The sequence below is a fragment of the Tamandua tetradactyla genome, chromosome 6 (genome assembly GCF_023851605.1).
Source record: "Tamandua tetradactyla isolate mTamTet1 chromosome 6, mTamTet1.pri, whole genome shotgun sequence".
In the NCBI taxonomy this organism is placed as follows: domain Eukaryota; kingdom Metazoa; phylum Chordata; class Mammalia; order Pilosa; family Myrmecophagidae; genus Tamandua; species Tamandua tetradactyla.
Genome location: NC_135332.1, coordinates 59,904,454 through 59,930,283, shown reverse-complemented (window position 1 = coordinate 59,930,283; position 25,830 = coordinate 59,904,454). Strand labels below are relative to the sequence as shown.

The following is a 25,830-nucleotide window of genomic DNA, read 5'->3' as shown; positions in this document are numbered from 1 at the left end:
AGACCTAAACATAAATACTGCTCACCACAACACAGTATTTAGAGCAACTGGAACCACAAGGCAGCCCATACTGCCAGCCTCAAAAAAGGGATCTTGATAGTCCAATGCCTTGAGATTCAGCTGAGGTATGGGAAGAAGGCATGGCTGAAGAACTGAAACTACAGCCTGGGAGAGTAAGTGGGAAGGAGACATTCATATAAGCTACCAAACTACAGACAGGATGGTCGCCCGACATCCCACCCCCTCACCTAAATATCTACCAGGACTTCCCAGAAAAGAAAGGCTTTTCCTCTCACTCTGACAACATCATCTCTTCTCTCCAATTTTTATTACACCCTGCTAACAAATTATTCTTCCTAAAGCACAACTCGAATCGTTTTTCATCCACTCAAAAACCTTCAATGGCTCTCCACTGCCACTGGCAAAACCCCACAAACTTCCAATTTCTGAATCTGGCTGAGCCACCAGGAGCCCACTTTGCCTGTCTTTTCTCTCACTCTTCCTTAGGTATCTTATGATCTATGGAAATGAATTGTTTTCCTCTTCCTTAGACCCAATTTGGAGACAGAGGTTACATGCTCGCTGCAGTGATATAGCAAAGCTGTCTCTGTGGGAATAGGCACCTGATGTCCTGAAAAGACTAAAGTATTACAAAGCTGCTGGAACGTGGGACAGAAGGAAACCTTGGGAAACGTGGAACTTTTGACTCATCCAGGCACAGGGAAGCAGATGGTTCAGCCTGTGCTTCCTCCTTCCCCATTCTTTAGTTACACATTTGTTATTTTCTTTACCTCCTAGCCCTATAAAACAAGCAGTGCTGAACCTCTTGGGGTCTTTGAGTCTCCATCAGAGCTCAGAATCCCACTTGGTCCCAGATTTAACTATATTTTTTTCTCTTGCCTTTGTTTCTTAATTCCCTGTCACCTCTCTTCAGTCCCGACACTGAGCTGTGCTGGTTGCGGCACCAATTTTGTCTTCCTATATCCTTTGCAGATACTGCTCTAAGTTGAAACTGCCCCTCTACTGCCCTTACTGAGTGGACCACGTAACCTCATGTTCCTGGCTACAGCTGAAGAGAACAGTGGTAGATACTTGCTTGACCCAAGCCAGGCCTATCAACTTCTCTTTTCCAGGAATTCAGAGTTTGACCATAGAGAATCTAATCAATCTCATGGAGAGGCCATGTAGAGCTGGGGCTGACACAATCACCTGCAGGCTGAGGTAGGAGAGAAGAGTGAAGGAAGCACACAGAGAGCAGCCAAAGCAAAAGGATAAGCAGGTCCAAAAGCAGTAGTTGCTCTGGTTCTGATGGCTTTTTCTACTTCCTTATTCCAGTGCCTTGTGGGGCTTGACTCTATTTGAATAATTCCCCCCTTTTCCCTTGAAGATGGGTCAAGGAGTTTTGATTTTTGCAAATAGCCCCTCTTTGCCTGATGAAGACATTCTGCATCTCCCTGTCTGTCAAGACACAGCTCAGCTGTCACCACCTCCACGAAGCCCAGATTCCTATGGCCAACTGGTCTCCCCGTCCACACTGTTAGCTCCTACTCACTGACTGTGTGATTTTAGACAAATTACTCAACTTCCTTAGGCCCTAGTTTCATCATCTGTATACTGAAAATAAGAAGAAAATCAACCTTATGGGAATGAAATGAAGATTTAAAATAAGGTAATATGTGAAAACTGTTCAGAATGGCACCTTAATAAATGTTTCGTAAAAGACTGATTATTATAAATATTATTGCCTCCTTACATGAGTTTCTATATAGCTATCAAATCTCCCCTTAGATTGTTCCGTAAGATACTGAGGAGCTTTTGAGGGCAAAATGGCGGTGTAGTGGGGTGTGGAAATTAGTATGTCCTCGAGAACAGCTAGCTAGTAAATAGGCAGGAAGAGTATGGAACAACTGTTGGTGGGACACCAGTGACCAGACACACAGCGTACACCAGTCTGGAACAGGTGCAATGGCTGAGATCCCACACGGAACAGTAACTCTCCCAAGCCACAGAGGCCAGTGTCCCTCCCCTATGGGCATGGCAGGCTGGTCCCCTAAGGGAAAAAGAAAGAGATGTTACCAGAAGCAAGGAAGGTAGCTCAACCAAGCTCTAACTGCAGAATTAATTAACAAATTCAGACTGCTGAAAACAGGCCCTGAGCACAGATAAATCTGGAGTAAGTACGAAAGGAATCCAGAGATTTTGCCTTGGCAGAGAGGGGTGGGGCTGACAGAAAAACAGCAACCAAACCAAACCAAACAAACACACACAAAAATACTGGAAAAGGGCTGGACCCCAAGAAAAGGGGGCACACAGAGTCTGGGGACACACAGAGCTTTGTACCAACTCCAGCTCTTGATTAGCAAACCTGGGAAGCTGGGGTCCAGCTCTGAAAAGGCTTTTTTTTTTTTTTTCTCCACATTGTATAACAGCTCACTAGATAGAACTGCGGGCATTTTCAGGCTCCAGCACTGCCCCAGGGAAGAGGGGAGTTAAGGCATGTCTGAGAACCAAAATAATTAGTCAAATAAATGGGGATAATTCCCTAATGGGTATATCTTCCCCAAGAAAAGGGGGGCGAGGCCCAGGTCAGTGACTACCCCCCTTCAGGGAATTCAGGCCCCACTGGAAAACAAAAGCAACCTAAGCACACCTCCTACTTCAGCCTCTGTCTCAACCACACCACTGGCTGTGAGAGGCTGCTGTGAATGAAAGGAACCCCATCACTTTATGCTGGTGGGATGCTGCGGGCTGACAACAGCTACATGCTGGGCAGGATAGGAAAAGCACAGAGTTTAGAGGCTTCATAGGAAAGTCTGACAACCTGCTGGGTCTCACCTTCAGGGAAACTTGATACTGATTACACCCTCCACCTGAGACATGGACCTGTCCAGTCTGAGAAAATCTGACTGGGGTTGATCATATCTGAGTAGACCCTCCTCAAAAAAATGGTTGCATATAAGCAGACCAAGAACCAGAAAAACAAGAGCTGAAAAACTCTGATCAGTTAAACAGAAGCTATGCTAGAGGTCTGGAAATAGTTGAACTGAATGCCAAACAACAGATAGAGAACAGAGCCAACAAATAAGAAAACCCTAGGTAAGAGTGAAAATGACCTCCCAAATAAACTAATTAAGGAGATCAAATGCCTAGACAGCAGCAAAAAAAAATAATGAGTCATACTAGGAAAATCAAAGATATGGCCCAAAGGAACAAACCAACATTTAAAATCAGATACAGGAATTGAAACAACAAATTCAGGATGTTTGAACAGCTATGCAAAATCTCATCAACCCAAACCAACAAATTGAGGGAAGATATGGCAGAAGAGATAAAGGATATCAAGAAGACACTGGGCGAACATAAAGAAGAATGCAAAAGTTTGAACAAAAATACGGCAAAAATTATGGGAATGAAAGGTATAGTAGAAGAAATGAAAAAAAAAACAACGGAGACCTACAACAGCAGATCTGAAGAAGCAGAAGAGAGGATTAGTGAACTAGAGAACAGAACATCTGAATTTCTATACACAAAAGAACATATAGGGAAAAGAATGGAAAAATATGAGCAGGCTCTCAGGGAACTGAATGACAATATGAAGCACACAAATATATGTGTAATAGGTGTCCCAAAAAGAGAAGAGAAGGGAAAAGGGGCAGACAGACTAATGGAGGAAATAAGCATGGAAAATTTCTCAGCTCTTACGAAAGACATAAAGTTACAGATCTAAGAAACACAACAAACCCCAGGAAGGACAAATCAAAATACCTACTCTAAGACATTTACTAGTCAGATTGTCAAATATCAAAAACAAAGAGAGAATTCTGAAAGTGGCAAAAGAAAAGCAATTCACCACATCCAAGGGAATCTTGATAAGACTATGTACAGATTTCTCAGCAGAAACCATGGAAGCAAGAAGGCAGTTGTTTGACATATTTAAGATTCTGAAACAGAAAAACTACCAACTAAGAATTCTATATCCAGCAAAACTGTCCTTCACAAACGAGGGGGAGTTTAAAATATTTTCAGACAGTCACTGAGAGAGATCGTGACTATGAGACCCTACAAGAAATACTAAAGGGAGCACTACAGGCAGACAGGAAACAACAGGAAAGAAAGGGCTGGAGAAAAGTATAGAAATGAAGACTATCAGTAAAGGTAAAAAGAGAAAAAAATACATATATGATACATAAAATCTAAAAGATAAAATGACAGAAGTATCACCTTCACGATAATAAAATAATAAAATACAATAATAAAATTAAATGTTAATGGATTAAACTCCCCAATCAAAAGACAGATTGGCAGAATGGACTAAAAAACAGGACCCATCTATATTCTGTCTACATGAGACTCACTTTAGACCCAAGGTCAAAAACAAACTGAAAGTTGGGTTGGATAAAGATTTTTCACGCAAACAACAAAAAAAGTAGCTATACTAACATCTGACAAATGAGGCTTCAAATGTAAAGCAACTGAAAGCGATAAAGGATATTATGTACTAATAAAAGGAAAAATTCATCAAGAAGACATAGCAATCATAGATATTTATACACCAACCCAGAGTGCCCTAAAATACATGAAGCAAACACTGACAACACTGAAGGGAAAAATAGACACCTCTACAATAATACTGGAGACTTCAGTTCACCACTGTCATCAATGGATAGAATACCTAGACAGAGGACCAATAAGGAAACAGATTTTAAATAATATGATAACTAGACTTATCAGACATTTACAGAGCATTACACCCGACAACAGCAGGATACACATTTTTCTCAAGTGTGTTAATGGATCATTCTCAAGGACAGAAATGCTGGGTCACAAAGTAATTCTCAATAAATTTAAGAAGACTGAAATTATAAATTATACAAAATTCTTTCTCAGATCATATTGGAATGAAGTTGGAAATCAATAATAGGCAGAGGACCAGAAAATTCACTAACATATGGAGGCTCAACAACACACTCTTAAACAATCAGTGGATCAAGGAAGAATTTACAAGAGAAATCAGTAAATTTCTCGAAGCAAATGAAAATGAAAACACAACAGATCAAAACTTATGGGATGCAACAAAGGTGGGTCTCAGAGGGAAATTTATTGCCCTAAATGCTATATTAAAAAAGAAGAAAGAGAAAAAATCAAGGAATTAACTATTCATGTGGACGAACTAGAAAAAGAGCAGAAAATTGACCCAAAAGTAAAGAGAAGGAAAGAAATAATGAAGATTAGAGCATAAATAAATGAAATTGAGACTATGAAAACAACAGAAAATCAGCAAAACCAGAAGTTGGTTCTCTGAGAAAACTCAATAAAATTGATGGACCCTTAGCTAAGCTAGGCTGACTAAAAAAGACAGAGAGAGAGAGGATGCAAATAAATAAAATCAGAAATGGGAGAGGGGACATAATCACTAAGCCTAAAGAAATAAAGGAGGTAATGAGAGATACTATGAGCAACTATATGCTAATAAACCAGACAATGTAGATGAAATGGACAGCTTCCTAGAAAAGCATAAACAACCAACACTGACTCGAGAAGAAATAGATGACCCTGACAAATCAATCACAAGTAAAAAGATTGAATCAGTCATCAAGAAAGCTTTCAAAAAAGAAAAGTCTAGGACCAGATGGCTTTACATGTGAATTCTACCAAGCATTCAAGAAAGAATTAGTACCAATCCTGTTTTAATTCTTCAAAAAAATTTAAGAGGAGGGAAAGCTACCTAATTCATTCTTTGAAGCCAATGACACCCTAACACCAAAGCCAGACAGATACTACAGGAAAAGAAAATACAGACCAGTATCTTCAATGAATATACGGGTAAAAATGCTCAAAATATTTGCATATCGAATCCAGCAGCACACTAAAAGAATTATACACCACTACCAAGTGGAATCTATTCTAAGCATGCAAGGCTGTTTCACACAAGAAAATCAATTTATGAAAGATACCATTATCAATAAATCAAAGTGGAAAAATGATATGCTCATCTCAATTGATGCAGAAAAGGCATTTGACAAAATTCAACACCCTTTCTTTTTTCCTTTTTTTTTCTCATGGACAGGCACCAGGAATTGAACCTGGGTCTCTGGCATGGCAGGTGAGAACTCTGCCTGCTGAGCCTCTGTGATAGCCAACATCAAAGGATAGGAATAGAAGGGAATTTCCTCAACATGATAAAGGTAATGTATGAAAAACCCACAGCTAACATCATACTTAAAGGGGAAAGACTGAAAGCTTCCCCTCTATAATCGGGAACAAGACATGGATGGCCATTGTCACCACTGTTATTCAACACTATGTTGGAAGTTCTAGCCAGAGCAATTGGACAAGAAAAAGAAATAAAATGTATCTAAACTGGAAAGGAAGAAGTAAAACTCCCACTGTTTGCAGATGACATGATGCTATATGTCAAAAATTCCAAAACATCTATACAAAGCTTCTAGAGCTAATAAATGAGTATAGCAAAGTGGCAGGGTACAAGATTAATACCCCAAAATCAGTGGTGTTTCTATGTACTAGTAATGAACAATCTGAGGAAACCAAGAAAAAAAAATCCATTTCTATTAGCAACCAAAAGAATCAAATATTTAGGAACAAATTTAACTAAGGACACAAAAGATCTATACACAGAAAATTACAAGAAATTGCTAAATCATGGAAGACTTAAATAAATAGAAGGACATACTGTGTTCATGGATTGGAACAGCTAAGATGTCAATTCTACCCAAACTGATATATAGATTCAATGCAGTACCAATTAAAATTCCAACAACTTAGTTTGCAGAAACAGAAAAGCCAATAACCAAATTTCTTTGGAAGGGCAGGATGCCCTGAATAGCTAAAAATATCTTGAGAAAGAAAAATGAAGTGGGAGGCCTCACACTACCTGATTTTAAAGCATATTACAAAGTTACCACTGATTTTGGGGTATTAATCTTGTACCCTGCCACTTTGCTGTACTCATTTATTAGCTCTAGAAGTTTAGTATAGATGTTTTGGAATTTTTAACATACAGCATCATGTCATCTGCAAACAGTGGGAGTTTTACTTCTTCCTTTCAAGTTTAGATGCATTTTATTTCTTTCTCTTGTCCAATTGCTCAAAACAGCATGGTGCTGGCATAAAGATAGATATAACAACCAATGAAATAAAATTGAGTGTTCAGAAATAGACTCATCTACAGACAGTTAATCTGATAATCTTTGATAACCCAACTGGGATAAAGCAGCCTCTTCAATAAATGGTGTTTGGAGAACTGGATCTCCATATGCAAAAGAATGAAAAAGAACCCATATCTCACATGCTATACAAAAATAAACTCAAAATGGATCAAAGACCTAAACATTAGAGCCAAGACTATAAAACTTTTAGAAGAAAATACGGGGAAATATCTTATTAATCTTGTGATAGAAGATGGTTTCCTAAAACTTACACCCAAAGCATGAGCAATGAAAAAAGAAATAGATAAATGGGAGTTCCTCAAAAGTAAACAGTTTTGTGCACCAAAGAACTTTGTCAGAAAAGTAAAAAGGCAGCTTATGCAATGGGAGACTATACTTGGAAACCATATGTTGTAGTTTGCTAGCTGCCAGAATGCAACATACCACAGACGGATTGGCTTTTAATAAAAGGGGATTTATTTTGTTAGTTTTTCAGAGGAAAGGCAGCTAACTTTCAACTGAGGTTCTTTCTTACATGGGAAGGCACAGAGTGATCTCTGCTGGCCCTCTCTCCAGGCCTCTGGGTTCCAACAACTTTCCCCAGGGTGATTCCTTTCTGCATCTCCAAAGGCCTGGGCTGAGCTGCAAGTGCTGAGATGAGGTATGCTGAGCTGCTTAGGCTGTGCTACATTGAGCTCTCTCATTTAAGCACCAGTCAATTAACTCAAACTCACTCATTGCAGCAGGCACGCCTCCTAGCTGACTGCAGATGTAATCAGCAACAGATGAGGTTCACATACCATTGGCTCATGTCCACAGCAACAGAACTAGGTGCCTTCACCTGGCCAAGTTGACAACTGAATCTAACTACCACACCATATATCAGATAAGGGTTTAATATCCAGAATATACAAAGAAATTCTACAACTCAACATAAAAACAAACAACCCAATTAAACAATGAGCAAAAGACATGAACAGACACTTTTCAGAAGAGGAACTACAAATGGCTAAAAGGCATATGAAAAGATGCTCAACTTCCCTGGCTATTAGAGAAATGTAAATTAAAACCACAATGAGAAAGCATCTCAAACTCACTAGAATGGCCATTATTAAAAAAACAGAAAATGACAAGTACTGGAGAGAATGTGGAGAGAGGCACACTTATTCACTGTTGGTGGGAATGTAGAATGGTGCAACCACGCTGAAAGGCAGTTCAGCAGTTCCTCAGGAAGCTAAGTATAGAGCTTCCATATGATCCAGCAATACCATTACTAGGTATATAGTCAGAGGAACTGAAGACAAGGACACAAATGGACATTTACACACACACAGCGACATTATTCACGATTGCCAAGAAATGGAAACAACCCAAATGTCTATCAATGGACAAGTGGTTAAAAAAAGCTGTGGTATATAGATATGATGGAATATTACACAGCCGTAGGACAGACTAAAATCATGACGCATGTAACAGTGTAGATGAGCCCTGAGGACAGTACACTGGGTTAAATTAACCAGAAACAAAAGGACAAATACTGTATGGTCTCAATAATATGAACTAACATTAATGAGTGAACTCTGAGTTAAAGTTAAGAATACAGGTTATATCAGGAGACAGAAACAGGGTAGAGATTGGGCATTTGGTGCTGAAGCAGTACAGAATGTTCAACAGGACTGATTGTAAAGATCTAGAAATGGATAGCACAATACTATCTGAGGATAGCACAACAATATAAGTGCACTGAATGAAGGTGAGTGTAAGTGTGGTTGGGGGAGAAGGGCTAGGGGCATGCATGACACCAGAAGGAAAGACAGAGGATAAAGACTGAGATGGTATAACTTAGTTATACCATTGCCCTGGAGTGGGCAATGATGGCAAGTAAATGTACAAATATAAGAATGTTTTTGCATGAGGGAAAACAAATGAATGTCAAAATGGCAAGGTATTGAAAAGTGATGGTATATAAGAAAAAATACAATCAATACAAACTAGGGCCTACAGTTTACAGTTAACAGTTAACACTGCACTATGCTTCCATTGACTGTAACAAAGGCAATATGCCAAAACTAAATGTCAATAAGTGGGGAGGGGTATGGGATTGTTTGCAGAAAAGGAAATGTTTTCAGATAGACTGTGGTAGCAAAGGCAGGGCTATGTGATTATATGAGGAGCCATTGATTTTTTTACTTAAGTTGGCTTGTATGATATGTGAATAAAATTGTTCAAAAATGAACACAAGTGCTGGAGAAAATGTGGAGAAAGAGATGCACTTATTCAGAGTTGGCAGGGAAGCAGAGCGGTGCAGCCCCCCTGGAGGGCAGTGTGGTGACTGCACAGGAGATTGGGGTGGGATTGCCTGCAATCTGCAATTCCACTGTTAGGTACATACTTGAAGGAACTGAGGGCAGGGCTGTGAGTGGACATTCGCACACTGGTGTTTATGGCAGGAGTGTTCAAGATTAGAAATGGATAGAGGTGGCCTAAGGGTACAGTCATAGTCAGATTCATGTGTCAACTTGGCCAGGTGGTGGTACCCATTTGTCTGGTTGGGAAAGTGCTGACCTGTCTGTTGCTATGAGGTCATTTCACAGAATTAAATCATGACCACATCGGCTGCATCCAAGCTGAATGCATTTGTAATTAGCCGTGGGGAGTGTCTTCTGCAATGAGTGATGTTTAATCTAATCACTGGACGGCTTTTAAGGAGGATTCAGCAGAGACGGTCTTTCTCCTGCTTTGGCCAGCAAGCCTCTCCTGTGGAGTTCATCCAGACCCGCCCTCAGAGTCATCAGCTTCACAGCCTGCCCTACAGATTGTGGACTCTATGTTCCCAGTTATGTGAGAGACTTTTATAAATTTCTTATCTACGGATATTTCCTGCTGATTCTGTTTCTCTAGAGAACCCTAGCTAATACAGCTGAGGAAAAAAAAATTGGGTAGATTGTAAAAAATTGGTAGATTGTAGTGGTCAATGAGAAGGAGGGGTAAGGAGTAAGGGATGTATGGGTTTTTTCTTTTTATTTTTTTTCCTGGAGTGATGCAAATGTTCTAAAAATGATCACCATGACAAATATACAACTATGTGATGTTACAAAAGAAAAATCGAATGTGGTGATGAACTATTTTATGATACTGTGAGCCTTCAATTGTATACTTTGGATGGATTGTATGCTGTGTGAATATATTTCAATAAAATTGCATTAAAAAAAAAAAGATACTGTATCTCTGGCTTGTTGGTAAAACCCCAGGACTCTGAAGAGTGCCTGGCATATAAAAGGAGATTCCCTCTGCCACTGAAGCTTTATCATTTCAGAACTAAGAGAAAAGTACCATTTCCTACTGTCAATAATAAATTGAGAAAACTCACAAAGTCAAGGGATAGTCTGGAAGGAAAACTTTTCAGGTGCAAGAGGGATTTGGAAAAATGTGAGAAATGAACAGGCTATAAGGAGGAAAAAAGCTTCAGTGCTAACAGTAGATCATTAACATCTGACACAGGCCTGGGTAAAGGCTACAACTGTCTCCTTGGGACGTGAAGACTAAGAGGGTCTTCCATGTGGATGCCAGAGTTCCAAAGGAGGCAGTCTCAGAAGAAGCCTTTGAGCACAAGGCCTCTCCTCAGAGCTGCTTCTGATGGCAAAAAGATGGGTCCTATCGCAGTACTCTGCAACAGGAGAGCACTTACACACACCACCCTCCACCTGCACTTGTTTTACCTGCTAGGAAACTAATACAACAGCTATGTTCTGGCAATTTTCAATATTTAACAAACATGCACTGCTTTTGTTACCTAAAAAAAATAACAGTCTCATTAAAAAGAATTCTTAGGAAGCATTTTTTAACACTGGGAAGTGCTTATAAAATTTGTAACAGCTGAATATAAATTACACATAGAGTGTAGCTAACTATATGAAAAAAATACATTAAAAAAAAGTAGGGCTATCAGGTATACACCAAATTAGTGAGAGAGAGAAAAAACTGACGAGTTAGTCCCCCAAAGAACACCAGGGAGAAACAATACCTTTAAGCAGATATCTCTCAGCTGTGTTCTGACTTCAGCTACTAGCATCATATTTTTGCTGTTGATAAAATTCTCTTTGCACCAATCCTGCAGAGAACAAAAAGAAGTATTACAGGTTCTCTCATTTCTATAGAAAAAATATAACTAAATTTTTAGCCCACAATTGAATTCAAATGGTAGGGAAAACTTAAGGTGCCAGAAAATAAAGGAAAATATCTTTTTAGCAACAATCATGCACAAAAAGGAAAATATTAACAATTTAAACTAAAAGAAAACTAAAATATTCCCTATCTCAAGTCACCGTAACAAAAGCTATAGACTTTCTTTTCTCAGAGAAAATATATGCATCATCACAGTCAATAAAGGATTAGTATTTCCAAAGTAATTTTTAAAACTCCTATAAATCAGTATGAATAGGACCAACAATCCAGAAGAAAAATGGACAAAGGATATGAATACGCAACTTACAGAAGTGGAAATACAAATAGCCAATAAGCATGTAAGGATTTGTAAGCTCCTGAAGAATCATAGCAATGTCAGGTTTTTTTGTAGTTGTTTTTAAAATTTTACTGCATCATACATAGAATGCAAAATTTCTTCTTTTAACCACTTTCATGTATATAACAGTTACAATGTTTGTTTTGTTTAATATTTTAGGTATTTAATAAGTGAGATCATACAGTACTTGTCTTTTTTTGTCTGGCTTATTTCACTCAACATGCCTTCAAAGTTCATCCATGTTGTCACATGTATCAGAACTTCATTCCTTTTTATAGCTGAATAATATTCCATAGTATGGATATATATATATTTTGTTTATCCATTCATTTGTTGATGGACACTTGGGTTGCTTCCATCTTTTGGCAACTGTGAATGTACTGCTATAAACATTTGCATACAAATCTCAGTCTGAGCCCCTGTTTTTGATTCTTTGGCGTATATACCTAGGAGTGGAAATGCTGGGTCATAGGGCAGTTCTATACTAAGTTTTCTAAGGAACTGCCAAACTGTCTTCCATAGCAGATGCACCATTTTACATTCCCACCAGCAATGAATGAGTATTCCTATTTCTCCACATCTGCCCCAACAGTTCTAATTTTCCAGTTTTAAAATAATAACCATCCTACTGGGTGTGAAGTGGTACCTCATTGTAGTATGGCAATGTACTTTAAAATAACAGATACTATTTCATATCCAACAACTTTTGACAAAAATTAAAGCCACTTCAACTAAGAGTCAGCGAGGACTATGAAAATGGAAACTCATACATGCTACTATGAGGAGGATAAAAAGTGTTAGTGACCTTGGTAAGCCATGTGGCCAGCATGGACAAGCTGAGATACAGCTAGGCCAAGACCCAGCAGTTTCACTCCCAGGTGTCAACCTCAGAGAAATTTTCCCCCATGTGTACAAGGAGACACAAGATGTTCACTGTAGCACCATAAGTGCGAATAAGTTGTAAGAGAGTGTTCTAGTTTGCTAGCTGCCAGAGTGCAACACACCAAAGAAGGATTGGCTTTTAATAAAAGGGGATTTATTTTGTTAGTTCTTCAGAGGAAAGGCAGCTAACTTTCCACTGAGGTTCTTTTTCATGTGGGAAGGCACAGGATGGTCTCTGCTGGTCTTCTCTCCAGACCTCTGGGTTCCAACAACTTTCCCCGGGGTGATTTCTTTCTGCATCTCCAAAGGCCTGGGCTGAGCTATGAGTGCTGAGATGAGGTACGCTGAGCTGCTTGGGCTGTGCTACATTGAGCTCTCTCATTTAAGCACCAGCCAATTAAGTCAAATATCACTCACTGCAGCAGACACGCCTCCTAGCCGACTGCAGATGTAATTAGCAACAGATGAGGTTCACGTACCATTGGCTCATGTCCACAGCAACAGAACTAGGTGCCTTCACCTGGCCAAGTTGACAACTGAATTTAACTACCACAGAGAGTATAAGAAAATATTTATAGTATATACTGTTCATGGATGTGAAATAGAAGCACATCATCACCCATGGGGGACACACACCAACTTGAGGAATGCAGTCACATTAGGGAGGAAGGAATAGGAAAGGTCATCAGGGCTTTCTCTGTATCTATAGCATTCACCTGAATGATTTAAAATGCAGGCAAATTAAAAGCCTGCACCACTATGGCACAATTATTGATTTTCTCAATAAATCAAAGAATATATTACTGTTTTCCAATTTGGTTTAAGGAACTATGTAACACTGTACAGGCAAAAGCTACTGTGAAGGAAGTTAGTTAAGAGTAGGTGGGAAGGGGCGGGCCGCGGTGGCTCAGCGGGCAAAGTGCTTGCCTGCTATGCCGGAGGACCTCGGTTCGATTCCCGGCCCCAGCCCATGTACCAAAAACGGAGAAACAGAATACAATAAAAACAAGAAAATGTTTAAAAGATGTTTCCCTTTCTTCCTTCCTTCCTTCCTTCTCTCTGTCTTTCCTTTAAAAAAAAAAAAAAAAAGAGTAGGTGGGAAAAAAATTTTTTAGCTAAGAAACCGAGTCAATAAATGCTTAACTAACTTGCCCGAGTGAGGCTCCAGCAGAGACTATGATGGGAATCACGCTTCTTCCCTCTCAATAACCCTCTCCAGAGATGATTCTGAGATGGCACAGGTATTGCTTTTGTGGCTCTTTAGATGATTCAGCCAAAAAAGGGAAGGTGCACTGAAAACACATGCCTGAAAGAAGACACTATTGTATAATAAAAGAAATAAGAAAGGCATACCTTATTTCCACCTATATTTCTGAAGGCTCGATAGATATTGAGCAGGGTAATATGATCACCCTCGCTGGATATGAACTTCTTCCGGACGCCCTGCACCTCATCCCGCTGCGAAGGGGGCGTGTGCAGAACACTGTCCACAGACAGCAAGGACACGATGGTCAGCACCTCCTCTGTACAGTGGAATTTGGGGGAGAGGAGGAGGGTCTGCAAATCAAAATTAACAACAGTTTAAACCCAGTTGTTCCCTCAGTTCTGAATACAGTACTTCTGTTTATTGCTTTTGCATCTTCCCTTCTAAGGAGTTCAAGGGCAGATGGTCATCGTTTTAGAAACATACATATGTCAGTGTTATCTTACTTTTTGGTAAAACAGATGACTGCCTTCCACGAAGGATTACAAATCCTCTGGGAGCAGGGCTCTTGACTTAATATCTTTGAATCCCACACGGAATATAAATCGGGATTGTACTGATAAAAAGTAGGGGTTGATAATTATTTAAGAGAAAAAGTGAAGATTAATCTAGAAGCACTGGGTTCAGGAGTCTACTTTAGGATGGCTAACCTGCAATGTACAGAAAAGGAACTGAGGAGAGCGGATCATTTACTTTGGCAAATTTGGGTTCTAAAGGAAATGCTGCCATCTTTCTTCCAATTGGAGTCAGGGTAAGCTGGTCATCCTTATGTTCAAGAGCACCCAACAGGTCCAGCTGGGCAATGGCTGCCTGAATGTGATCTAAAGAAAGAGAGACACAAAAAGAAGCCAAAAATCCCAAAATGGAAGCTGCCACCAGTTCAGTACTTCGGGGAGCTTCTGATAACTCTACATCAAACAAAAGCAAAGATCACTATCACCACTGCCCCCATCACATACTTTTCAAAGCTGTTAATGACATCACTGTTTTTAGTCCAGTTCACTTTTAAATAATGGCCTTTAATTTGGCATATGTAAGTAAATTTTAAAAATGCCATCCTCTAAGCCAGTAACGTAACTTATGAATTTCACCTACACATCTATTCATATATCATACAAAGACCTATATACATACATATTCTTTTTTTTTACATACATATTCTTTGTACAAATATCTGCGCTAACAAATGACTAGAAATAGAAGCCTAAAATAAACCACGGTACACTCACCACAGAAATATATAGTCATTAAAAAGGAGGATGTGCCTTATTTACTAAAATGGAATAATCTATAAATAAGTTAACGAGTAATAAAAGCAAGGTACAAATCAGTAATGTGGAGTCTGTCACCATTAATTAACAAAAAGACTGGAAGAATATAGATTTATTTGTATCTATCCTGCAAAAATATCCAGAAGCATACATAAAACAATGCAAATACCAGTTGCCTTCAGAGGCAGCCTGGGAGGCTGAGAGATGAAGGATGAGAAGGACACTGCTAATTATTTACTCTCATACTTTTTGAATTTTGAACCATGTAAATGTACTACCTATTAAAGAATTTGTAAGGATGTACTAAATATATATATATACTGATATAGAATAGATTTGTAAAATGTCTTATGAAAAAAGCAATGGGTAAATGTCGAGCAAAAAGCAGTCAGTAAATGTATATCTACAGGAGAATGGATAAATATGTTGATACAGTGGGATCTCACTAGCTTTCAGCATTGAAAAGGCATCAATACAAATACACCACACAAAACATGCTGGATGAAAAGAGAAGGTTGCCGAAGAATAAATAAACATGCAAATTTAAGCAACATACTGTTCAGGGATACACACATGAAGGAATAAAGACAATCCAGGAAATTGCAAACATAATGGGGGAGAGCAGTTACTTCAGCAAGTGGCAAGGCGGCGCGTGCGGTCAGGAAGGGGCTGAGGGGCTTCCAGTGGCATCGGCCCAGGGTGCACAGGTGTTTATTTCATCTCATCTTATGCCTAACATATATTACCTCTTGGTATGTAGGAATTTAATAATTAAAAGAAAAACTGAAGTGTAGAATAGCGCATAATGTATGCTGCTATTTGTGTCTTTAAAAGGATTAAGTATGCTCCTATTTGCTCTGAAACAAGACTAGAAAATGGTCACAATGATTGCTTTAGGAGAGGGAAACTAGGACCTGAGGATTGAGGTGGGAACCTTGTATGCCTGTTAATTCTTTACTTCACTTAAAAAAGAGGGAAAAAATAAGAATAGGAGAGTTCCAAAGCTACCATCATTAAGAATCCCAATTCTTTTTTTCGTCCTCCATGAAGAGATAACCAATTAATGGCAGGAAGCAAATTCTAACAAAGCAATGTGTACAATTTCTCCTAGGTATCTCCAATATCCCAAGGAATCCATTTGTATGTCCCTAGATAATGCTGTGCCTCTTACGTTGGGGCTAGACTGAAAGCACAGAATCTTCCACTTGATGGTTTTGAGATGCCTCTCTGATAGTTAATATTGTTAACCACCAAACTAAACAAAGTCCATTTGTTGTTTTTTATCTAATTGTACACCTTTCACAACACTGAGGATTGCACTTACCTGGAGATGGTTTGGACATGAAATCAAAAGTGAGCACATTTGGGACTTTCATTGCCAGGAGCTGTAGCATCACACTTGCAAGATCACACCTGCAAAGAATGTGACACACAAATCGTTTATGTCTCTGATCCTCCAGCCAGTGAGTCAGAACCATTACTGGTGTTCTGAGGAAGAGCATTAGTGAAAATTGTGTAGCATCTAAAAAGCATGATGAAATGGGAAAGAGAGAGGTGAGGACAAATGGCAGGATTGCTGGAACAACTCCAGCTTACCTTTGGATCTCTGGCACCGTCATCTTATCAAACTTCTCAAATTCCTCCTCGGTGTAGAGGCGGTAACAGATGCCACTGTCCTCTCTGCCGGCCCTTCCCGTGCGCTGCCAGGCCTGGGTCTTTGACACCCGCTGCACTGCTAAAACCTCAAGACCACTGTCTGGAAGGAGAGCAGGCCACGTTGGTGCTTCACTAATAAACAAACTATTTCTACAGCTTTGACCAAAAAAAAAAAAAAAGTCTTCCTCAGAACACCAGTAATCCTTTCTGCAATATGTGGATCTAGAAAATCTAAGCCTAAATTGGAAAGCATGCACCCGGCTGCTTTGCAGTGGTTTGGTCCCACAGTAAAATGCGGTCTTGTAATAAGCACTGTATGAGATGTCTTTCTAAAAATCTAGAAAAACTTCATGCTCATAGCAAGGAGTCAGAGGGTAGATTTCAGAGGTCTCAGCTTAGATCCTAGGGGACCAATGACAATCAAGAACTCAGAATTTAAGCATCTCACCTCCCTTGTGGGCCCAGGTCTACTCTAAAACAGAGGTAATATATTGTTTGTTTCCTAAGAGTAAAAGACACAGATTTTCTTGATAAAGTTTGCCTTCTGTACCAGGCACTGGAGAACCTTTCCCTTTCACACACATTCGCTCCAAGAGAAACACATGTGAAGGTGGGCATCCTTGAATGCTTAGTAGTAAATAGATTTCAAGCAAATATTTGGAAGCAATATTTCAGCTGTTTCAGATCCTCCATAGAGTAAGACAGGATATAAAAAAGACATGAACAAAAATGACTTCAAGCAAGCTTCTCACTGTACATTCTCAGTACATACCTAGTGTCCCACCCCTGATCCCTCGCCCTGGCCTAAGGAAGCTTGGCTCAAACCAACCAACCAAACTCTAATATGTCTAGTGAGAACCTCTAGCTGCAGATCAGGCTGCCCCCAGTCTTCGAGTCCTAATTCTCCCCCAACTTCTGACTGGGTTTCAGACCTCTGCCCGGGCCCCTCTGCTCCCTCGCCTGCTAAGCCTCTGCTCTTCTTTCCTGCCTTGCCTCCTTGGTCTCACGTGCCTGCTTCAGCCCTCCTTCAAGGATGTGACTCCTGCATTGTATCACATATGGTGCCTGCCACCCAAAGCTGAGTTAGGTTATCCGCGTGAAATGCTCATGTGGAAGAAGCTGCAGGGCTACAGCAGATTCATTTGCTCACTATGTGCAGAAGTGACATTCATGAGCTACAAATTCTCACCAGGGTTATACTTCTTTGCTTTAACCATGCCTGTGTCAACTACATATTTTATTCCTGTAATGGTTATGGAGGTTTCAGCGATGTTGGTTGAAATGATCACTTTGCGATAGCCCTAAGAGGAAAAAAACCAAAAAGCCATATGACACACATATGATTCAGAAGTTTTAAGACATATTCCTCACCATAAATTTCCACAACAATTTATTCCTTATCAAGAAAATATAACTGTTATTAATGGCAGATTCTATGGTGGCTGGTCATTAAACTGGGTTGGGGGTGGGGGATGTTAGTCCTAAAAGCTTATCCTGAGGCAATGTGATGTAGTGGAAGGAGCACAAGATTTAGAAGCAGTAGATGTGAGCTGGAGTCCTGGAACCTGACACTGGAAGTGAGATAGGTATACAAGGGTCCCACCCTGACCCTCAGGTCCTAGTTTCCCTCTCTTTACTGTGTTCCCCTAAGCAATGACTACTTTGCCTCCTGGGGCCTCCATATCCCCATGAACCTCAGTGTTTACTAAACAGATACTACCTACCTTGCTGGTTCTTGTGAGGATGAGAGAGTGTATAATGGAGTGCTGGCATAGTGCCTGGCACATCACAGGTACCTCATAAATGGAGGTGAGATTAAACACAGCTGGTTCCTGTTGGACTTAGAAGAGCCACCCACTTACCATGCAGCTTTCACCCTCCTGTCTCCCTGACACCCTGACAAGTGCCTCCCTGTTCTTATCTTATATAAGCTGTGCTTTATATTCCTGCTGGCTCTTCAACTAGTTTATCTGGTACCAGAACATTCCATCCCAGATACTGTATCTGGTGACTCTATCTCGGCACCCAGGGATGCGGCTGGACAGGAGAGGGGTGCACTCACCTTTGGGGCCCCCTGGAAGACACGGAGCTGCTGTGCATAGGGCAGGGAGGCGTACAGAGGGAGGACCAGCATTGCGGGACAGCCATCAGGGAGGTGCTTTGCGATGTCTCGGCAGGTCTTGCTCATTGCTTCTATCTCCTCCTGACCAGTGAGGAAAACCAGGATATCCTGAGAAGAAGGGGCTTCCTATAAAAAAGGCAAAGAGTGGGATTACCAAAAGTTGATGGCTGCTCAGGTCACAGAAGAAAACAATGGTCACTGATGTTTCCCAGAGCTATTTTTAAAGGGAGACATAGATGAGCCTTAAGGTTGGTGCCTCCTCTGGAAGAAAATCCTTATTACCAATTATGCATAAGACAATAACATAGGCCAGCTAGCTGGCTATATTTACAATTAAGGTAGGTATATAGGAGAAAAGTTTTGGTGGCTGGATAAAATCAAATTAGAATAGATCCTCTAAGTATGTGCTAGCACAGTGTGAAGTGCTTTTGGAGTGCTTTATTATCCTCATTCTAGAAATAAAGAAACTGAGGCTCAAGAGATTTACATAGGTTGGAGTTAATTGTTTAATTCATCAAAAACTTGAAAAATAAAACTGAAGAAAAGGACGGGGGTGTTGGTAACACAGAATAATGAAAATTAAAACACCTGACTGATTAAAAATAAATGGCTTACAAATATATGGAACCCAGAATGGGAATGAGGGCTTATAATTCTGTATGGTTTAATGTAATAACCGGATACATCCCAGAATATGTTGGACAGACCATTAAAAAGTATTGGCAAACATTGAAATCTGTTTTATAACTACTTGTGAAAATGTACTTTGAAATTTATTGCTTTTTTGTATTTGTTATATTTCACAATATAAAATGTTAAAAAAATTCAAAACAATAAAGGTGGTTCATGAACTGTAACAAATGTACCACAGCAATGTGAAATGTTAGTAATAGGGGAAATAGGGGGTGGGGGAAAGGGAGTTAATATGGGAAATCTCTGTATTTTTGTGCAGTCTTCCTGTAAACATAAAACTGCTCTAAAAAATACAGTCTACTAAAAAAAAAAAGCAAGGAAATTTTGAAGGAAAATCACCAGATTGTTTTTGCAACAAAAACAATACCATGAAAAGCACAATCAGATAAGTGAACAAATTTTTATAAACGCTTCCTTCCTTTCAGAATCACCGTGGAAAATGAAGCTGACAAAATGGAACAAAAATTGGGAAATCATGATCTGTGGAAACAGACAGAAACAGTCAAGCTGGAAAAGGAGTCTGTTACGTATTAACAAAAGACACGCTCAAGTTCTAACCCCCAGTCCTGTGAATATGAACTCATTTGCAAATTGGATCTTTGAGGGTGCTATTTATTAAAGTGAATAAATTAATATTAATTATTTTTATTAATATCATTTATAATTAACTAACAATAATTAATGTTAATTAATTAAAATTAATTAAAGTGCCTTAATTAATATTAATATGATTGGCATCCTTATAAGGAGAGGAAATTTGGACAGAGGAGACAGGAGAGAGATGGCCATGGGAAAGAAGAAGAGATTGAGTTATGGGTGCCAACAAACCACCAGCAGAATACTCCAGACTTCAGAGAAAGCATGCATGTTAATTTTGGACCTCTAGTCTCCAAAACTGAGAAAATAAATACCTCTTTAAGCCAACCAGCCTGTGTTATTGGTTGTATCAGCCGTGGCAAACTAAACAGAGCCCTTATTAAATGATGCCATCAAAAGAAGTACTTGCAGAGGGTACAAGGTAGGTTAATCTTAGAATTCTTATCTGCCTTGCAGATCTGGGTTCGATTCCCGGCCCTTGCACTTTCCAAAATAAACAAGCAAGCAAATAAGAAAGAAAAAACAAACAAAAAAATTCAACAAATGGTGCTGAAATAATGGTATACTTACATGGAAGAAGAATAAAACGTGACCCCCGCCATAAACATACAAACAAAAAGTGCTTTCAATGTTCTAAAATTGATTGTGGTGATGAATGCACAACTATGTGATGATACTGTGAGCCAAGGATTGTATACTTTGTATAGATCGGATGGTGTGTGAACATATCTCAATAAAACTATTTAAAAAGGAAAAAAGAAACCATTTGGATGCCACTGCTCACATTGATGAAAGTTTGCTGGTTTAGCTGAAGAAAGATTCTGGTCAGTTTCTGTACATAGTTCAATTTTTCTTTTTGGAGAAAATAAGAGACATCATAAAAAAGGGATTAAAAACCTGAAAAGGCAAATAAATTCCTTATTCATCTTAATGACACAGTAGCTTTTTTTTTTTTTCCAGACTGAATGGTCTCACTATCGATGGCAAGGTAAAATAGAACTTTTCAGGAATCTGAGCCCCACTCTATACCTGGTGGATCTGGAAGACTGAGACCAGTGCTGCATGCAGGTAATCATTCTGAGGCTGTTTGGTGTAAAAAATCTGAATCGGATGCTGCCGACCTTCCAGGTAGAGGACTGGGGCCCCATTGAAATACTGAGAGAAGAGGTCCACATCCATCGTAGCTGACATCACAATCACCTATACGAGAGAATGAAGAGGGGGGTGGCAAACAAAAACTAGGACAGGCTTTCTGTGTCCTTCCTGAGCCCAAAAAGCAGAGGCTAGAGGCCTGTGCCACTCTCATCATAGTTACTTTCTCTGTGGCTTTGAGATAGAATGTGCGAAGGAAAATGCACTGAGAAAAAGATAAAGGACTACTTCCTTAAATGTGCTGTACATACTTTGAGAGGCAATTTCCCCAATTCCTTTCGCCGCCGCTGCGCAGCTTTCACCACGCCAAAGAGCACATCTGTGTGGATAGTCCGTTCGTGGGCTTCATCCAAAATGACACAGCTGTACTTCCGAAGCAAGGCATCTGAAATGGCTTCACGTAGAAGCATGCCATCTGTCAGGAACTTGATCCTGGTGTCTTCTGAGGTGACATCATCAAAGCGCACAGTATAGCCAACCTGTGTGGAAAAAGCATTCATTCATCAAATACTTGTTTAACAGCTATTATGTATCTAGCACGGTGCTATGATACTATGACAGTAAACAAAACATACACTGACCTGCCCTGCTCCCTCAGGTAACAGTTATTTCCCTGAGGAGCATTTAAATCAATTTACCTGCAGACCCCTAGCTACTTGATAGCTTCATATAAAGCTATGTACAGATGTGAAGAGATGACCAAGAGGATTTTAAGTGACCTCCTTACCTCCAATACAAGTAAATCTGTCTTAACACAGTTCTGGGATTTCTTTATTTCACATATTATCAAAACCCACATAAAAGCTAGAATATACTTGCAAGTCTTCTAGAAAGAGAGGTCTAACAATTGTTACCGAAGCCTTAGAACTGTTTATGAAAAAAAACTAATTTATCCAAATTGCCAAGGGATTTTGAAAGCAAAGCAAACAGGACTAACAGACCATCTGATCTCTTAGGAACTGGTAAAGAATGCTGAGATAGGCCTAAACAAATGTAGCGAGAAGAATGCTCTCCATGTGCGGAGAGAAGTCTTTACAGAAATAACAAGGAACGGGGAGAAAGAATGGAAGCATTGTCTATTCCCAACAGCAAAGAAGGATAGTCAGTACCAGCTTCCCGAGTTCAGTTCTCTTTTCATCTGAGACTCTAGCAGCAAGAGAGATGGCAGCCACTCGGCGAGGCTGGGTCACAGCAATGATGCCCTGGCGGCTGATCCCCCCTTCATAGAGGTACTGAGGGATCTGAGTTGTCTTCCCTGAGCCTGTTTCCCCTGGGAAAGAAAAAAAAAGTCTATTTTCAATGTATATGGAAAGTAAAAGAACTCAAGTGACTCAAGTGTACAGACATAGGCCTGATTTTGGAATGAAGTAAAAATGCACCTGGGCACCAGCACCGCCATCAATCCTTTTTCTTGTTTTGCTCCCCAAGGACCTGAATTCCCCAATCTCAGGACAGCTCCTGTGCCTATTTCACAGAAAAAGTGAAACCTTCAAGTGGGATCTCCCTCAACCACCCCCCACAAGCTTCTCTACAGCCACTCATTCTATTCCAGCCCTGCAGCCTCACAGGCATCCTTCCTCCTATTCCCAATCAGCTTAACATTTAAGCCTGGTCACCAAGTGCCTCTTGTCCCCATGCCACCTGATCTTTGCTCTGTTACGGCACTCTTTTCATCTTTATCCTCTTTCTCTCTCTACTGAGTTCTTCCCATCAGCCTCTGTCTCCCTCTGTTCTAGTTTGCTAGCTGCCGGAATGCAACACATCAGAGATGGATGGCTTTTAATAAAAGGGGATTTATTTCATTAGTTCTTCAGAGGAAAGGCAGCTAACTTTCAACTGAGGTCTTTTCTTACATGGGAAGGCACAGAGTGATCTCTGCTGGCCTTCTCTCCAGGCCTCTGGGTTCCAATATCTTTTCCAGGGGTGATTTCTTTCTGCATCTCCAAAGGCCTGGGCTGAGCTGCTTGGGCTATGCTACCTTAAGCTCTCTCATTTAAGCACCAGCCAATTAAATCAAACATTATTCATTACAGCAGACACACCTCCTAGCCGACTGCAGATGTAATCAGCAACAGATGAGGTTCACATGCCATTGGCTCATGTCCACAGCAACAGAACTAGGTGCCTTCACCTGGCTAAGCTGACAACTGACTCTAACTACCACACCCTCCTTTTTGGCAAAACAGAAACCTGCTTCTACTGCCCTCATTCCCTCACCTCCCAATTCTCAGCCCAAATGATGAGTTAGCTCCAAACCCTACAGATCTACTGAAACAGCTCTGAAAGGGTTCACAATCAATACCCCAGATTCAAATTCAGTCAGCATTTTTTTTTTCGGTTCCTCTCTCACTGGCCGTCATTGCTGGATCTTCTTCTTCCTTCCTTTTTCCTCTATTTCTTTAACTACCAGGTTCTCCTGGGTCTCTTTCCTCTCTCTGGAGACCCATCCTCTCCGTCTTGCAGGACTCTTTCTTCACCCATCCTTAAACATTGGGGATCAAATTCCCCTTCAATCAGGCCCCGCTGTACAACTCCATCTCTTAATTCATGCACCAGAAGCCACTATTTCCGATTAAACGGAACTGTTTCTCACCTCCAGTTCTCTCATCCTGGCTCCCTCTCTGGGTGGAATGTCACCTCTTAAGTCACCTCTAAGTCACCTAGCTCACTCACTCTTAGATTTAAGACTCAGTTCGAAGACCACCGCCCCATCTGCTCCTAGCTGACCGGGTCAGATCCACTCTTCTAAACTCCCAAAGCCCTGTACACCCCTTCTATCCTTTCACAAGGAAAGCAAGTCTGCCTACACACGTTGGTCACCCCCAGTGGGCGGTGAGTACCTCCAGCACAGAGCTAGCTGCCCGACTCTTCTCCGAGGCCGCTCCCAGGTCCTGGAACAGTTAAGGTGTTCAGATTTGTCGGAGGAACGAATGGGTGAAAGAGGATGAGAGCATCTAAGAAGAATGGTTCTCGCGAAGCGAGGAATGGAGAGCAAGAAAAGGCCCGCCCGCTCGCGCGGCCACTCACCGATGAGGACGGCGCTGTCCAGGTTTCTGAGCTGGGCCAACAGTTGTCCCCGCGCCTGGAAGATGGGCAGACTCCGGCGCTGCAGCTCCACGGCCTCGGGGTAGGGACTAACCGAGGGCTGCGCCAAGGGCGGTTGCTGCCTCCGACCTCCTCCGCCACCGCCGCCCGCAGTCATTAGCATCACCACTCGTCTCCCGGGAGGGCAGGACCCCGCGCGACTCGGAGCCCTAGAACCCGGCCGGAACCTCTTGGCGGGAGGGAAGCCCGCCTCCTCGGGCATGTCGGGAGGGTACCGCGGCGGGAAGGGCGAGAGCTGACAGCTCCAAACGCTCGCGGGAGCTAACCGCTAGCGGTCGCCGCCCCTTCCCCACCACGTGCTGGAGGATCCCGGCGGCCAACGATGATGACCGCACGGCCGCCCGAGCCTTTAGGAACGGCACTACAACTCCCAGTATGCACCCGGTGTTTCGGAAGGCTTCCACTTCCGGAGGGCGGGATGGGCAGCGAACGCGGCGCAATGGAAAAAGGTTCCGGAGCGACAACAGCTAAATACAGGTCGTGCAGTTCCGTGGACCTTCTTCTTGGATAACGGCGTTCTCCTTATTGACTGTTTTATTGTTCTGCTCACACGATTTATTTCCAGCAAACGCGGGTTTCCCCTTCTGTCCATAATAACAGTCACTCCCCAAGGAAGGTACTTAATTTTGTAAAACTAACGAGGAACACAAACATTTGCATCATTTAATACTCTAAGCAATTTGTAAGTTTTATGGTAGGTAGATATATCCGATTTACAGATGAAGAAACTGAGGCATCTGAGATTACCTAAAGCCATTCAGATGTTACTAAATCGTAATGTTGAAAAGGATATTGGTGATCATCTTGTTACAGAGGAAGAAAGCGAATTCTATGGTTCTGCCACAATCATGTTATTCTTCAGACTAATGGACATGGTCTGCTCCTCTAATGAAGCAGGGAAAGGATTTAAGTGGAACTAAATTATCTTTTTCCCCCTCCTTTTCCTCAACCACTCTTGCCAAACTCAAGTTCTCCACATGGCTCCTCAGTCCCAGCATACACACACCCATCAACGAACAGATCCATGACGCCAGTGGGGAAGATAGTTCCTCCAACCTATCTAAAATTCAAAACTCTTAGATTTGCTAATTCAACGCAGAAGGACGGGCAGGCAGCTGTTTTCCCTGTTTACAAGAAATGTGATATCCAGAGAATTCACCACAAACTTTAACAAACTGAAGGACTTCAGGCATCTTCTGAAGCTCATTACCATGGCACTTGCCCTATATGTGAGCCTGTTAAAAATCGTCCTCCCCTTTTCTCCAAGTCAGAGATAGCTTTCCTGTTGCTGGCAGTGAACAGGAAATATACATGTTGAACTAATAGCAGATACGTATTTAAGAATAAATTGATAACATTTCAGTCCCTCTGCCAAAATATTAATTTACTAAGGCAACCCA

The 25,830-nt window shown here is 40.9% G+C and overlaps 1 protein-coding gene across 3 annotated transcripts in view; it reads right to left on the bottom strand.

Annotated features, from left to right (window-relative positions):
• Positions 1 to 24,787, bottom strand: part of DHX33 (DEAH-box helicase 33) — a 28,325-nt gene extending 3,538 nt beyond the window's left edge. Inside the window, exons 1-12 of one of the 3 annotated variants that reach the window (XM_077165641.1) lie at positions 24,353 to 24,420; positions 24,166 to 24,216; positions 22,435 to 22,595; positions 21,577 to 21,804; positions 21,203 to 21,373; positions 18,824 to 19,009; positions 17,951 to 18,062; positions 16,702 to 16,861; positions 16,430 to 16,518; positions 14,528 to 14,655; positions 13,924 to 14,127; positions 11,191 to 11,277 (exon numbers count right to left, since the gene is read on the bottom strand). In XM_077165641.1, the coding sequence (XP_077021756.1) occupies positions 11,191 to 11,277; positions 13,924 to 14,127; positions 14,528 to 14,655; positions 16,430 to 16,518; positions 16,702 to 16,861; positions 17,951 to 18,062; positions 18,824 to 19,009; positions 21,203 to 21,373; positions 21,577 to 21,735 (1,296 nt within the window). In that variant the 5' untranslated portion in view covers positions 21,736 to 21,804; positions 22,435 to 22,595; positions 24,166 to 24,216; positions 24,353 to 24,420. Of the gene's footprint in view, positions 1 to 11,190; positions 11,278 to 13,923; positions 14,128 to 14,527; positions 14,656 to 16,429; positions 16,519 to 16,701; positions 16,862 to 17,950; positions 18,063 to 18,823; positions 19,010 to 21,202; positions 21,374 to 21,576; positions 21,805 to 22,434; positions 22,596 to 22,704; positions 23,009 to 24,165; positions 24,217 to 24,352 lie in introns of those variants that run through there. The other 2 variants (XM_077165640.1, XM_077165642.1) reach the window with 2 other exon arrangements.
• Between the last annotated feature and the right edge of the window lie 1,043 nt (positions 24,788 to 25,830).